General features: G+C 34.4%; 1 protein-coding gene across 4 annotated transcripts in view; it reads left to right on the top strand.

Moving 5' to 3' along the window:
* Positions 1-15,918, top strand: part of fmt (phosphatase 6 regulatory subunit 1-like protein fmt) — a 450,952-nt gene that overhangs the window by 85,969 nt on the left and 349,065 nt on the right. For all 4 annotated transcript variants that reach the window (XM_090406310.1, XM_090406311.1, XM_090406308.1 and 1 more), the window contains exon 8: positions 6,716-6,829. In XM_090406310.1, coding sequence (XP_090262436.1) covers positions 6,716-6,829 — 114 coding nt within the window. The remainder of the gene's footprint in view (positions 1-6,715; positions 6,830-15,918) is intronic.

Raw genomic sequence — 15,918 nt, 5'->3', positions numbered from 1 at the left:
GTCTGCAAGATTCTCTGACTAAATTGAATAACTGTTGTAATAGATATGGTATGAAGGTCAACAATAAAAAGACAAAAACAATGAAAATAGGCAGAATCATTGAAAATGTCAACCTGTGGAACAAGTAAAACATTTCAGCTACTTAGGCACGATTTTTAGTGAAGATGGTAAATTAAATATAGAAATAGATGACAGAATCAACAAAGCTGGTATTGTAGGAAGTCAATTAAATAAATTCATATGGAAGAAGAGAGAAATTAATCGGAACACTAAATTAGCTGTATACAAGATAGTGTTCAAGCCAGTTTTAATTTCTGGATCTGTCACTTCTAATTTAAAACAATATACAAAAAATAACAACACTTATTGGGTGATAGAGCTACCCTAATCTAATTTAGCCTGCTAAATTAGATCTAACTAATATACAATTATTTTGGAGTTTATATTCTATGGCTTGTATTATTCTTAATTATTAAATTAATATTGAAAAAAACGTAAAAAAGAAAGTAAGCTAATGTAATAAATCATTGACTAGTTTCAATCAACAATATTGTAAATTTCTGATTGATGCAATAGAACACAAATTAACATGGAGATATTTAAATAACAAACTCTTTTTTTTTTTTTTTTTAATTCATTCAACACAAAACAGATGCTGGATGCAGGGCTGAGGTACTATGATCATCATCGTCAAATTCCTGCCATGTACTCTCAAGGTGGTGTATAGGATATGATAGTACTACATGAAAAATTTGCATCATTACTAACTTCCTACTACAATTTTCCTCCAAATCAGTCTGTTACTTGTCAAGACTCCAACATTACCAGATCTTATATTTCTATTATCTAAGACATTTTGTACCGTATCAATCCATCTATATCTTGGTCTTCTTCTGGATCGTTTTCCTGCAAACTTGGCAGAGAACACTTGTTTTGCTAATCTTTCCTCTCCCATTCTGTTGAAGTGACCATACCACCTGAGATAAGCTCTGCTAATGCATTCCTGGATGCTGACAATGACAAGTTCTTTCCTAATATCCTCACTTTTAATATGATATTGCCATTGATGCCATCTGTTCACACCTCTAATCTTTCTCAGGACTTTCATATCTGTGGTCTCTAGTCTTTGGTCAAGTGTTTTACTTCTGACCCAGCTCTCAGATCCATAAGTTAAAACTGGTTTGAACACTGTCTTGTCTACAGCTAATTTAGTGTTCCGACTAATTTCTCTCTTATTCCATATGAATTTATTTAGTTGACTTCCTACCATGCTAGTTTTGTTGATTCTGTTGTCTATTTCCATATTTAATTTACCATCTTCACTAAAAATCGTGCCTAAGTAGCTTAAATGTTTTACTTGTTCCACAGGTTCTCCATTCACAACACAGTTGACATTTTCAGTGATTCTGCCTATTTTCATTGTCTTTGTCTTTTTATTGCTGACCTTCATACCATATCTATTACAACAGTTATTCAATTTAGTCAGAGAATCTTGCAGACTTGTAGCAGATTTATTTAAAAGTATAACATCATCTGCATAAAGCAAAGAGCTGACATTAACATCTCCAATTTTGATATCATGTTTAATACCACTTTCCTTCATATGTGATCCATATAGATAATGAATAACAGAGGGGATAATGTACATCCTTGTCTCACACCAGATTTAATATTAAACCATCTTCCTGTACTTCCATCAATTCTAACTGCTGACTTACAACTCAAATAAAGACTAAGTATTGCTGATATAATGCCCCATTGACACCATATAACTGTAGCGTATTGAATAGCTTCTCTCTTGGTACCTTGTGATATGCCTTTTTCAAATCGACAAAACTTAAATACAGATCTATGTTATATTCCCATGATTTCTCCACTATTTGTCGTAAAGTGAAGATTCTGTTCCTGACAGCCTCTATTTGACCTGAATCCAGCTTGTTCTTCACCAAGCTTTTCTTCTGCAATTCTTCTCAACTGTTTCTCAAGTATTCTTGCATATATCTTACCAGGAACATTCAATAGGGATATACCTCTATAATTCTCACATTGTTTTATTTCCCTTTTTATATATGGGTACTACGAAAGCTCTACTACAATCAGCAGCAGTTTGTCCCCCTGTCCAGGCATTCTGAACTATGCAGTGCAGCCACTGTAAAACTTTTATACCACCATCCTTCAGCATTTCTGGTGGAATATCATCTACTGCTGCTACCTTTCAAGCCTTTGATGGCTTTTTCTACTTCAAGTATGGATGTGTATTCCTGACTGCATGCCTGTTGAGTGTTTTTTCCACCGTGTTATCACTGCTTGTTTCATTTAGCAATTTTTCAAAGTAATTACTCCATACTTCAAGCATATCTTTTTCTCCTGTTTTCATGTCACCTTTATCATCTCGAACTTCTTTTACAGTACTCTTTCCTCCATTTCTAAGCTTCTTCAACAAACTCCAGAATATCTTACCACCTTCTTGATGTTTATTTTCTATGTTCTTGCCAAAGTCCTCCCATGACTTTTGTTTAGCTAGTTATACACAGCGTTTAGCATTCTTGCATTTGTCTCTGTATTCTCTAAGAGCACAAGCTGACTTATTTGCCAGGAATTTTTGATATGCTTTCTTCTTTTCCTTCACTGCATCTTTAACTTCCTGTGTCCACCATGGAGTTCTAATTTTTCTATCCTTGCAGACAACTTCACCACATGCTTCTCTAGCTGAGTCAATCAACGTTTTCTTCAAGGTTTGTCACTGAATCTCCGAGGTTTGATTCCTTTTCTCAAACTCTTTCATTTTTTCTTCAATAATCTTTGTGTATTTTAGTCTACAGTTCACATCTGGGAGCTGCTCAACTTTTATTCGCATTAAAACTTTCTTACATGTCATTCTTTTCAATATGAAATTCAATTTTATCCTGTTCAAGACTAAATAGTGATCACTTCCAATTTCAAAACCTCTGTACACTCTGGTGTCTTGCACTAGGGAGAAAACATCGCTATCAACAATAACATAGTCAATGAGACTTTTCTTATTCCTTGCCTCTTCTCTCATGTAAATTTGTGCACAATTTTATGTTGGAACATGGTGTTAGTAATAACCAGTCCATGTCCTGAGCAGAAATCCAACAGATATTTGCCATTATTATTAGCTTTGTCTTTTCTCCAAATTTTCCCCAAACATTTTTGTATGTCTCACAATCAATTCCTACTCTGCTGTTTAGATCCCCAACAAGGACCAACATTTCCTTTTTCATTGTGTCAGTTGCTTTTTCTAAAGCCTCAAAAAATTTCTCCACTTCTACCTTAGTAGAACCTTCTGTGGGACCATATCCACAAATAAGTCTCTTTGTCCAGTTCCCCATTCTCATATTTTCCAACATTACTCTACTTGAGACTGACTGCCATTCAAGAAGATTAGCCTCGTATTTTGTGTTGAATACTATGGCTACTCCTTCTTTTCCTTGATTGTCATTGCCTGAATATAACATTTTGTATTTATTGCTCAGAGAGATCTCACCAGTTTTTGTCTTTTTTGTTTCAGTCACCCCTATTATGTCGATCTGGTACTTATCTAATTCCTCAGCTAGCTCCATTTCTTTGCCATTCAGACTTCTTACGTTGACAGTACCGATCTTTAACTCTGGTGATGTTGAGTTGGGGTTTGTTTCCAGATTTGTTCCAGTTGCTGACTTTTCGCTGTTCGCCCTGGTTCCCTGGCGAAAACAACGGTGGCCTTATTTAACCTGGCGACGCCCCAGCAGGAATGAAATTCTGGGTAGTGGCCCCTTGCCTTTAATACAAAGCATCATACATCTCCTCCAGGAGATGTGCTTTGCATTATGGGTAAATATTAAGATTAGTAATCAGAGCTTAATCTACTTTTACCATGAGTTGCCTTGGTCTTGCACTGCATGCAGGGTCAGCTAGACTTGCAACACTTGCAGGTGCAAACTTGACTTGTTTGTCTGTTTGCTTACTTGGGAAATGGAGTAAAACCAGGTTTAAAAATAGCTTGGTATCTTTAACATTTATTATACCCAAGGTAAAATACTTTCTACATATATGTAGTTACTTGTCTATTTTATTATTTACTATCCTAAAATATACACAGATCTATTATAAAAAGTTAAGATTTATCAAAACTTGCGCACACATTTACAGACCATACATGGCACCATTTACAGTCGAGAGAAATGTATACAAACACGTAAAGGTTCAATATTAAATCATCACTGTATAAAATTAATTGTTATTAATGTGTTAAATTAATGGTCCGCGCAGTTAGCTTAGTGGCTTTGCACTTCGCAACCATATGCCTGGGGAAGGAGTGTCCCAGGTTCGTTTCCCGTCAAAGACATGAGGAACGTGAGGATTTTCCTCAGGCATAGCCAAGTTAGCCAGTCTTGAGCGCGGGCAGTAGGGTTTTTTCCGCCATTTTATCTGGCATTTTTCATCCCACATGCAGGCAAACCGGCCCTGTGAACATATGCCTCTGCAGCCAAAAATATACCCCCCCCCCCCCCCAGCGGCAGACTAGGGGACAGGTCGGTTGGGATGGAGACTAACAAGAAGTCGCATCTAAGTAACACATGGACCCTGCATAGGTAGCAGGAATAATGCGTAGTGAAAGAAGAAGAATGCGTTAATTTAATAAATTAATTAATTAGAATAAAATAAAAATTTTATAATAATTCATTCATTAGTATATAGGCTAGGCTACCATAAAGTAATTCATATTGCTGCTTCTTCATTATCAATGCATGAAATGTTATACACCTGTAAATAAATATGAATTTCTTTTTCACATTATCTTTTCATTTTAGATATCTGGTGTTAGTAATACATAAAGCATCTACAATGTTTTGTATCATATTAGACAATATTGATGTAGGTACTGCAGACATATGATTCATCTTATAAACAGATGACCTGAACTTATGGTATTGATACAGTATAGTACTGTAAATTTTTTTTCTCTTCCTCATGATTTTCTTAAGATTTTTTTCTCTCTAGTTTTCTTTATCATAAGAATGCAGTATATAATACGTAACATACATAATATCTTGAATCGACTGTTTATGTTATTGGTAAGGCCGGCGAACAGTAGGTTATTAGTAGTTAAGTTTTTGGGGAGGCAAGAGTTATATGCAGATTTTCAAACAACGCGGGGTGTCGGCACCCCTAACCTTGACATTGTTCAAGGGTCGACTGTATATCCTTTATGAAAAGGATAAGTCGTGTTCATTTGTAAGATGTATAGGAGCATAATGCAATGTAAAATCAGCATGTTTAGGTCAAGGATGCATGCTGTCCTCACTGTTATTTGTGATCTGTTGGATAGCTTCATGCAAAAAGTGGCATTTGACCTGATATCAAAATAAGATGTTCAATTTGGTTTTTTACTGTATTTTGATGATCTTAATAAATTCAGTAGGTGTCCAAAACATTTCTACTGGATTTGAATAATTCCACTACAACTGTTTTGGACTTTTTACCTGAAAATTGAGTAAACTGCTGTAGCAAATTTGAAGTGAAAATTAGCAAAAAATACAAAATCATGAAATCAAAATTATGAAATTATGAAAGCTGGAATCAGCTGCATTCTTAATTACAATGGTGTTAAACATGTAAAGCAAGTAGTTCCAATCTTAAACATAATATTTGTGTATGAAAATAGATACTAAAACAAGTAATGGTGGTATGTTGGGAAGCCAGTTGAATTAAATTTATATGGAAAATTAGAATAAGTGGCAAAACATTAAGCTATAAAATAATATAGTAAATAATAATAAAACAATATCTACATAATAACCTTTAATAATAATAAAAAAAAAAAGAACAGATATTTCATAGTTAAGAAATAACAGTACATCATCAGTGTGTGGAAATAACAAACAGTTCAAAGAACAATTCAAGGTAAATACAACAGTCAGTTTACCAATTAAACAGTTTCTCTATAAACTTGGAAGTTTTCTTGAAAAATAATCTTTATAGAAAGTTCCTTGCTAAATGGAATAGCCCAAATTCATTATCAAGGGTATTAGATCACAGGTATCTTTAAATGTGATGTTCATAAATAACTAGGAGACTTAAAAGCTGACTGTTGTATGCTGCACTTAAAGTGGACTAAGTTTTTTTTTATATGTGAAGAGGTGTTACCGGTGATATGAGAGAGTACTTTGACCGAATGTTTGATTAGTTTGTAGGTGGGTGAGTATGTGGTTTACAGTAGAGCATAGTGGTACATTATCTTTAGAATGTACTTTGGATTCGGATGCTCATATATATGGTGAGATCTGGAATTGTAGTGCTATAATTTGTTGGCCATCTTTATCAGCCAGGTGACATTTTTCAGAAGTCTATGGTATGGATGGTTGGGATCTTTGTGTTGGTGGGGTCAGTTTAGTTGATGGTAGGTAGACAGTGTAACTGTGTGGACATTTAAAGAAACCACATAATAATTTTCTATGCCTTTCCAATACTTAACTTTTCTAGTAATTGAGCTGCTCTCATTTGTCAACCTTTAGGCTTAAATTTAATTATTTAAAATTCATAATTAAGATTATTTATTAATTAAAATATTTTGATATAGTTTCCATATACATTTAGATACAAGTACAAATGTATTATGTACATTAGTGCCCTAAGAGTAGTAATTTCAGTCAAGATCATAACATAACTGGATTATATATTGATGCTGATTTTTTATATATATATATGTTAGAGTGGAATTAATAAGTGACCTACTACAGCACATGTTGAAAGAAGAGAAGAGGGAAAGTGTTCTAGTCAGCGGCATATCTGTGTTGCTGTCATTATTAGAATTTAAAAAGCAAGGGTAAGTATGTATTTTTATTCCATTCATGCTATTGATATTCTAATTCATTATTTCCTTTCAGTCCTGCAGAATTATTTCAGCATTTCATAAGATACTGAGTAGCTAGATATTACTATGTACATATCTGTATAAAAGGTATATTATTTGTTGCATATGTGTCAGTGCTCACCTACTCATCTAGAAGATTATGCAGTTCGAAATTTTTATATTCAACTGCCATCCAGAAAAATTTAATTGGAATTTTAGGGATTTTGTAAAAATATGGGGGTTGGCAAATAAGTTCGTTCGGGTTTTCAGAGTGGAATGGAACACATTTTATTTAATATATATAATACATACTAGTCAGTTATATATTGACCCTCTTTATCAATGACCTCTTGCCATCTGTCCACCAACTTCATTATGCCGCGTTCATAAAACTCCTGAGGTTTACTGATGAAAAAACTAATCAAGGTTTCTTTTGACAGCCTCCTCATTAGCGAAGGTTTCCCATTCAGAGAATTCTGCAACGATCAGAATAAGGTGCCAGGTCCAGTGAATACGGAGGATGCGGCAAAACATCCCAGCCAAGATGTAACAATTTACTCTTGGTTGTTAACGATGTGTGTGGTCTGGTATTGTTGTGGTGAAAGACAACTCCTTTCCGATTTGCCAATTCAGGACGTTGTGCTAATTGCATGGGCCAGTTTGCGTTAACTGTGAGCAATAGACAGTTGAATCAATTGTTCTGCCTGATGGTAACACCTCGTAGTGGACAACACCTTTATTATCCCACCACACAGAGATCATGATCTTCTTTGGGTGCAATCCCTCTTTCGAGGTTGTTTGCGGCAGTTCGCTCTTGTGTCCTCATGATCTTTTATGTACCACGTTATCGTGCACAACCCATTTTTCATTTCCTGTAATCATCCGCTTCAAAAATGGGTCGTTTTCTTGGTGACGTCGCAGCAAATCACAGATGGATATGCGAGCAGTCATATTGGCCTCAGTCAATTCATGCGCCACCCAAACATTGAGTTTTGAAACATATCCCAGCTTGTGCAAATGTTTTTCAACACTTGTATGGGATATGCTCAGTACTGCAGCAATCCCCCGCACTGTTTGTGACGATTTTTGTCGACGATATCTTTCACAGCACTCAAATCAACCTCGGTCAGGTGACTGGTGCAAGGCACATCACTGTGGTTGAAATCTCCAGAACGGAATTTGCAAACCACTTTTGGCATATGTGTTCTGTTAAGGCACCACCCCCATATATGCTGCATATTTTTTTATGGGCCTCCGCTGCTCGTTTGCCTTTTTTGAAATAAAAAAGCAAAATATTCCGGTAATGTACGTTATTTCCTTCCATTTCTAAAAATATGTTATGCACACACAACTGAAGTAGGCTGAATGAAAATTCACTGAAAGGTTATGTGAAATGTCGCCTTTCAACTGTACAATAGCGTTGCATGTTAGCACAACAATAGCGACAGGTGAAGTGGCGTAAACTTGTACTAATGCATAAACTGAACAAACTTATTTGGCAACCCAATATTTTCTACAATTATTTAAAATTAAAATATCTGTTAATAGTTATATGCTTAAATAATTCAATTTATTAGAACTTCAGAGCTTAATATTAAGTAGAATTGTTCATCCTACTCTATAGTGCACAATACTTGTGCACACTAGGGTAAAAAAATCTCTTATGTGGAATTACCATTAAAAAAATTCTGTAGACCGAGGGCAATGAATTGGCCTTTGTAGAGGTTTGAAAATGCAAAGCTTGTGTAAAGATATCAGCTACATCAAGCATGATATTGTTGACACTGCATAGTACCAAGCTGTTAATGCTGCTATCTCTTTATATATGAGCCACAATCTTAAATTTCATCTATCTTCAGCTGTCACTGCATAGTTCTGCATACTGTGGGCATTCGTCTGTGTCATTATGCTTCCTAGAAGAAAATTATAACAAAGTGGTTAAATCTGTAGCTGTGTTATATACTTGATGATAGTAAATCACTACTCTTCCCACTCCCATTAGCACGTCAAATGTTCATTGCTTAAGTATGATAATAATGCAAAGTAATGTAATTTTATTACATTACATTAAATGTACACATGAAAATATGATTGGAGATTGGTCTGCTAGAGACTTATCAATGGAAATTATTAGGAAGGTTGTAATTATAAGAATTAATGCATTTACCACATTTAGATGGTTGAAGTAAATTGCAATATTTTATTTAAAATCTTGGCTAGTTTTGTGTGCATTTCTTAAATTGTAATACATTTCTTCAGAAGAATGAGATAACTTAAGTAAATGATTTACACTAAGCAAGCTAACAGCATCCTTAGTAATGAAGATTTAAAGCAACCACTGTTGCACTTGAATTCATGGTGTAAGATGTCATGCATTGTAATGGATACTATGCATCACAATGCTTTTGTTGTGTTTTTGATAAAGCAATATCAAAAAATTGTTGCATTGATTGGGATTTCTTAACATTTCCAGTGATTCCCCGAATTCAAGTTGATTTCATATATCTGGTTTTTTAAGTGAAGAAGAGGGAGATTTTGGAGGATGAAGGAGACTTTATCTTTCTTTGTTGCTCAAATATTTTTGATCTCTTGTCTCTGACTGATTTGCCAGCCTAGTTGGTTGTGCTTACCTACTTTCCAACAATAGGACGTGGGTGCAAATCTGGTTGTGAATGTGGATGTTTGTGATTGTCTTTAGGTGGCGGATGAATGTTATTACTGGTGCAAGACCACCGTCCTGCTTATTGGAGGCCTGAAGTGGCTTGAAAAAGTTCTGTGTTTGGTCTCTAGAGCATGGTTTCTTGACTATGTAAAAATAAACAAAATTACCAAAAAAAAAAGGGGGGGGGATCCTTAGCATACCCACAGTACAAAATGTACTGTAGGCTTTGGGCGTGAACTGCTTAAAAAAAAAAATACCACTTCTCTAGATAACTGTATCATGATATCAGTTTTTCTCAGAGCTATTTTATGATGTTCTTTACCAATTTTCAACTATAACCATTTTGGAAAGGATTTAACTTAGGTGTGTTACGTCCTGTTATGCATTGTTTTTATAATACTTATTTTCTGTAATGTGATAGTGGTGGGATGTTGCATGAAAGTCTCTCTCTCCTGTATGTGTGAGAGAGCGTGCGCGCACACACACACACACACACACACACCGTCTAGTTTATATAGACTGAATAGCTGAGTTTATTCTGTTTGGAAACCTCCAGGAGATTGTCTGAAAAGACAGGGATTTGTTTTCTAAGAAAGCGAGTTTTATATGGAGACAAATGTTGTTAAAGTCCTAGTTGCTCTGCTGAATTATGTCATATGATGAATAAGTTGTCCACATAGCATAGTGAAAGTGTTGGGTATAAACTGTAATCTTCTGAGGCCTGCTTTTCAAATGATTCCATGAACATATTGGCAAAAAAGCAAAGATAGTGATAAGCCCATTTCCGATCCTTTTTATCTTTGTAGTCTTTGTTTTGGAATTGGATGAAAGTGTTATTGCAGTGTACAAACAGAGTCCAGTGGAAATGGTTCTAGTAACAGTTCTATGGTTCTGCTTTGTTAGCATTAGCGAACAAATTCATGTTATCAAGATTTGTTTAGTAAAGCACAAGATTCATCCAACATGGAATTATTTGTGAAACATGGTTCTAGACAACTATAGTTTGATATAAACTTTGGCTATAGTTGTGTGGATGACATATTCATCATGTAGCCCAGCACAATAGAACAACTAAAGGACTTCATTAATTATTTAACTACATTCATCTTTGTATAAAGTTCACTATCAAATTAGAAAACAACAGATCCTTACCTTTCTTTTATATGCACTCCGGAGTCTCTGAACAAAATAATCTCCAATCCTACATCAGTATATGGTTCAGAGTATATGGATAGCTGATCTTCAACCCACTTAATATCTAGTGAGAAGATAATAAAAGAACAAGGTTTCTACAATTCCAACAATTCACAAAAGTGAAATACAAAAATAATCAGATATAGAATATTCTCGATTTAACGAGTTTTAGATTTAATGGACACAATTTGCTATTAGGCATTATTTGCATAGCTGCTGATATTTAAAAGTCTAATATGTTAATAATATGCCATAAAGGAATCTTAAAAATACATGACATACTTATAAACAAAAATCATGTATAAGTTGTTGTTACTTCTGCACTTTTCCATTAAATGTGTGTGTGAATGTGCAGCTGCCATTAGGCAGGATACAATAGTTGCAACACATGTATAGTGAATTTGTACATATGTAAATAGCATATTTAGTTTATTCTACATCATAATTTTTTTTTCAAAAATTAATCTATCATAGAAAAAAAAAATAGGAAATAACACATTTGACTGCAAAACAAGTTGGAATTAATTGCTAAATTAAAATCTGGAGTACCTATCATGCACATTTGTAAAGAATATAGTGTTAAAAACAGTCAGATATTCACAAATCTAAAGATTAATAAAATACTTAAAATTCAATATGTATGTATGTACATAAAATTTGCACATAAAAGAGTTACTCTGTGTTCTACAGAGTAACCCTTTTATGTGCAAATTTATAACACTGTATAATTTGTTAATTAACAGTGTTTTCGTGAAGAAGCTATTTCATGGATTTTTTTCATTTAATGGACTTTTTGATTTTATGGATATCCCTTCTTCCTCCAAGTAGTCCATTAAATCAAGACTGTACTGGATATAAAACAAAAATGTAGGCCAATAACCAATGTTGCTTAGACTCAAAATAACAACTCTAGGCTCCAGCCCATATAGCTGTTAATGTAAATCTGCTTATATTTGAGCTGTATTTTTATCTGTTTCTTATCAGATGCCAGACATGCTGTAGTGAGCTTGTGTGTGTGTGTGTGTGTGTGTGTGTGCGCGTGCACGCGCATGCATGCATGAGTGCACATATATGTGAATGATCTCATTGTAAAGGCCAAATGATCATGGTAATTGTCTCCATAATTTTTATATAATGCTGTTCATCAAGTAATGCTGAAAGAAAGGATTAATAATAATTGCTGGTCAAAAATATGGAGATGTAGCCTTTTATAAGTAACTAGCTTCATAAACAACTAATTAATGAATGTACTGAGAGGAGATAGTTATTCCTGCTGCGTATCTTGCTATGGGATCTTAAATGCATATATTCTCAGATCAGTTTGTTTTATTGTGTAGAATGGAAAGTGAATTAATTAGCTATCCTGTATATGAAACTCATCCACAGCTAAAAATCCCTTGAGTTCCTTTCCTTCTTGCTTACATGGTGATTAGAATACATTTTATTTATATCCCACATGCAATTTGAACCCATCTTTTCAACCATTCAACTAAGTAGTTAAAGTTACTGAAACTACTTAGTTCCATTACTCTAAGAATAAAACTTTCTGTGTGAAAAATAATACTTTGTCAGCATTTGGATTAGTCATCCACTTTGATTGCATACATTCCATTTCCTCTTCTCTTCTTTCTTCCTGCCTGTGTTAGGTAAAATAACACCCATTAAATACTGAGGGAGGGTACCTTACATTACAAGTGGATTTTAGGGTGTTGGCATATTTAAGTATGCTAAGAATGTATCCAATGTGTCTTGGCCATGTGGCCAAATAGCAAGCACATCATGAACATAGCATAGCTAAAACCTTGGTTTGAGAGTGGCTGTATTGATAGCCAGCTTTTCCATGTTCTATGTAGAAGTTGGCTGGAGGGAGGGGGTCCATAGCTGTCCTATCTCAGCGCTTCCCAAACTGTGGGCTGCGGCCCCTTGGGGCCGCAGCCCACAGTTTGGGAAGCGCTGAGATAATGAAATAATGAAATTTCACGTTATTTTTTATATTTTAATGGAAAAAATTAAACATTGGTGTTGGTTCACAAATTTTGCTTCCTGTGTATTTTGCCGCTTAATTAATATTAGTAAATATATGCTTGTTCATATAAGTTTCATTTCAAAGGTATTGATAAGAAGCACAAAAAAACTTATAAACGTAAAATCTTGAATATAAATTGTATCGAATATAAATACAATAAATATTATAATAATATATATCTGTATTATTACGATTTTTTTTTCCAATCGGGTGTGTGTGAAATATTTTAATTTTTCCAAAGGGGGCCTTTACATCCATAAGTTTGGGAAGCGCTGTCCTATCTAATTGTTTGTATATTTTTCCTTTCCATCTAGAATAACCTGCCTATACTGTGAATTTAAATAGTTGAAATATGTTAGCAGGAAATTGACTTTTGTAAATCAGGGTTTCAACTAATGGTACATTTGTGAATAGTGAAGTGATATCAAAACTCACCATTATGTCTGAACTTTTTAAGGTATGGTTTTCTAAAATACTTTTTTAGGTGGGTAAAATTTTTAACAAAAGAGGGAGAATTGTTTGTGAGAGTAGCTAATAGTTTGGCTGAATGTCTAGCAAGTTTATATGTGGGACCGTTCATTCTATCCACAATAGGGCATAAGGGTGTAGCTTGTTTTTGAATTTTTGGTTCTCCATATATCCTGGGTATTTTAACGTGGAAGGGCTTGAGTTTGTTAACTGTTTCTTTAGGCCTGGAAGTGACTTTGCTCAGTAATTTGCACACCTTATTCTTTTGCAAGTTGGTGGGATCCCGATCTGTAATTTGGTATGTTGACTGATCTTAGAGAAGTGTGTGCATTTTGCTTTCATATTCTGTTGAATCCATCACCTCAGTTGCATTCCCTTTGTCTGCTTTGGTTATGATAGTGTGGTTATTATTATGTAGCTCTTTTAGAGCAATGATTTCTTTATGTGGGATATTATTTTTGGGAGGCTTAGAATGGATTAGGATGTTGGCTAAATCTAACGAAATGTTATTGGCTGTTGCTGGAGGCAGGTTGTATATTCCCTGGTCAATGGAATACCAGTGAAATATCAGCAATAAGTTAATAAATAGTCATTTTCTTATCAGTCTGTGTTCTCATCTATACCGTTAAAATTAATCAACATGCACAACAAACACATAAGCCTTCCCACACGTTTGAGGATTCTTCATGGAGACAATATCGTACACAAGACATGACAATGCAGTAAGTAGAAGTTCAAATTGGTGCGGCATACTGAACAGGTTAGCCTTCTCTTCTCAAAAAAGTGCTCAGACACCAATTGAATACTGAACTGTGTAAAAATTAAAAACAAATTTCACTCAGGCAAAGCCCAGCGTATTTATAAACAAGTTTAGCACTATTACGGGAACAGATAAACGCCACTCACCTGGAGCTATCTAAAATAAATTCATCCATCAATGCCCTATGTGACAATCTATCTAGTATTTTAACCCCTGAACTGTGGTATGTCCTGGACAGCAACTCTGATGCAACAGCCAACAAAGAATGTGCCAAAGTTAAAAACCAGCACCAGAAAAAATTTGAAATCCTCCAACAACACAGTGCTATGCAGCGAATGCAATTACAAGATCGCGTCGTAGTGAGTTTATCATCATTAATCTTAACCAAAGAAGCCACTAGTGCATTAAGTTGGGGACACAATTTTGCTGTTACTCCCAAGCAAGTTCCAAAAGCCAAAATAATGGCTTCTGTGAATTTCTTTGTGAACTACTTCTTGGGTGTTAGTTATTTTGGTTAATTAAAGACATTTATGTTGTTTGGGCCATGGGCCCAAAAAAGCAAATTCACCATCTACATTGTTTAGATGCATCTTTGTTTGATGTAACTGGTGTTGAAGGTTTAGTGATGTTGAGCATAGTGCTTTCTGTTCATAATTTTTCCTTTATCTGGTGAAGGGGGAGGAAAGCTTATTTAACAAAAATATTTTAATAAATAGCAGCTATTCATTGAATCAGTCATAACTCTAATCAAGTACCTAACTTGAACTAATGATTGCCAGAAGCTGCAAAATCTTTATAAAACACTATTGTCGTGACGTATTCTCTTGACGTTTGAATCCACCATCTTGCTAAAAGTCACTTTCATAAAATAAAGGAAAACTAATTGTAAATTAATCACTGATCTAAGGGTAGAGAAATTTCTATTATACTGCGCCACTCTATCCTTAGATAAGTCTATATGAAGTAGTAGGATCAATGCAAAATTAGTTAGCAGTCTTTTCACTCATTCAGGCCGAAGTATTTATTTTCTCTCCTTGGGATTCCCGCTAGATTTGAATTTTTGTGAACGGTGCAGTAAAAAGAATTTCAGGCAAATACAACAGTTAGGTTAACAAATAAAGCATTTAATATAGGTCATATAACACTTACATAAATTTTACTTCTAATTTTAAACAATAGAAATAAGTCAAACATTAAGTCAAGTCAATTATATTAGCACAAACTTCCAAGTCTTCACATACACCTTCTTAGCTTCTGGGTTATAAAGTTTTTACACTTAAATGAATATAATAGAACATCCAATCTAATTAGTTTTCACACAATTTTCAGTCTTGCTATAAGTTCAAAATATTACAGGATCTAATAGCTGAAAATATCTTTCAAACAATTCCTATCTCCAACTCTCAATCACGAAGGGTTTCCACAGTTAAAATTAATAATTCACTATGATAGACCTTACTGGAAGTGGTTCCTAGAACATCTATTATGTTGTGAGCAAACTTCTGGAATTTACTTATCACACTTAAAGAATAAAAACACATCTACAAAACTTATCCGCAGTTATACTTAAAGCACTATCAATTACACTTCAGAATTCTTGACATCAATTAGGGCACTTCAACTATCCTTATTACCACTCATAAATTAATTAAAACACTGTGAGGTTCTCTTTAGGGCAAATCGGAAATAAGCTGCAATACTAGATCAGCTGGGTTTATTCAGAATTCTTCCTTGAATGTTCAGCTTTTTACTTTATCTGATTGTAGCTTTAATTTTCCTTCTATTATTACTGCTGATTTCAATTTCAGCTAACTATAAAATTCGTTACGTTCTTGCTCACTTATAAAAATTATCCACTTAACTTTTACCCTTAAGAACCTTTTATTTACTTCTGCTTCTTTATTTTATCACCCTGCTTCCTTTCACTTCCAAGTTTCCGTCCCAACTCTTTA

This window comes from Typopeltis vanoorti, chromosome 16, assembly GCF_054136105.1.
Source record: "Typopeltis vanoorti isolate ZY-2024b chromosome 16, IOZ_Tvanoo_1.0, whole genome shotgun sequence".
Lineage (NCBI taxonomy): Eukaryota > Metazoa > Arthropoda > Arachnida > Uropygi > Thelyphonidae > Typopeltis > Typopeltis vanoorti.
The sequence above is the reverse complement of the archived record's forward strand: the minus strand, read 5'-3'. Positions and strand labels throughout refer to the sequence as shown.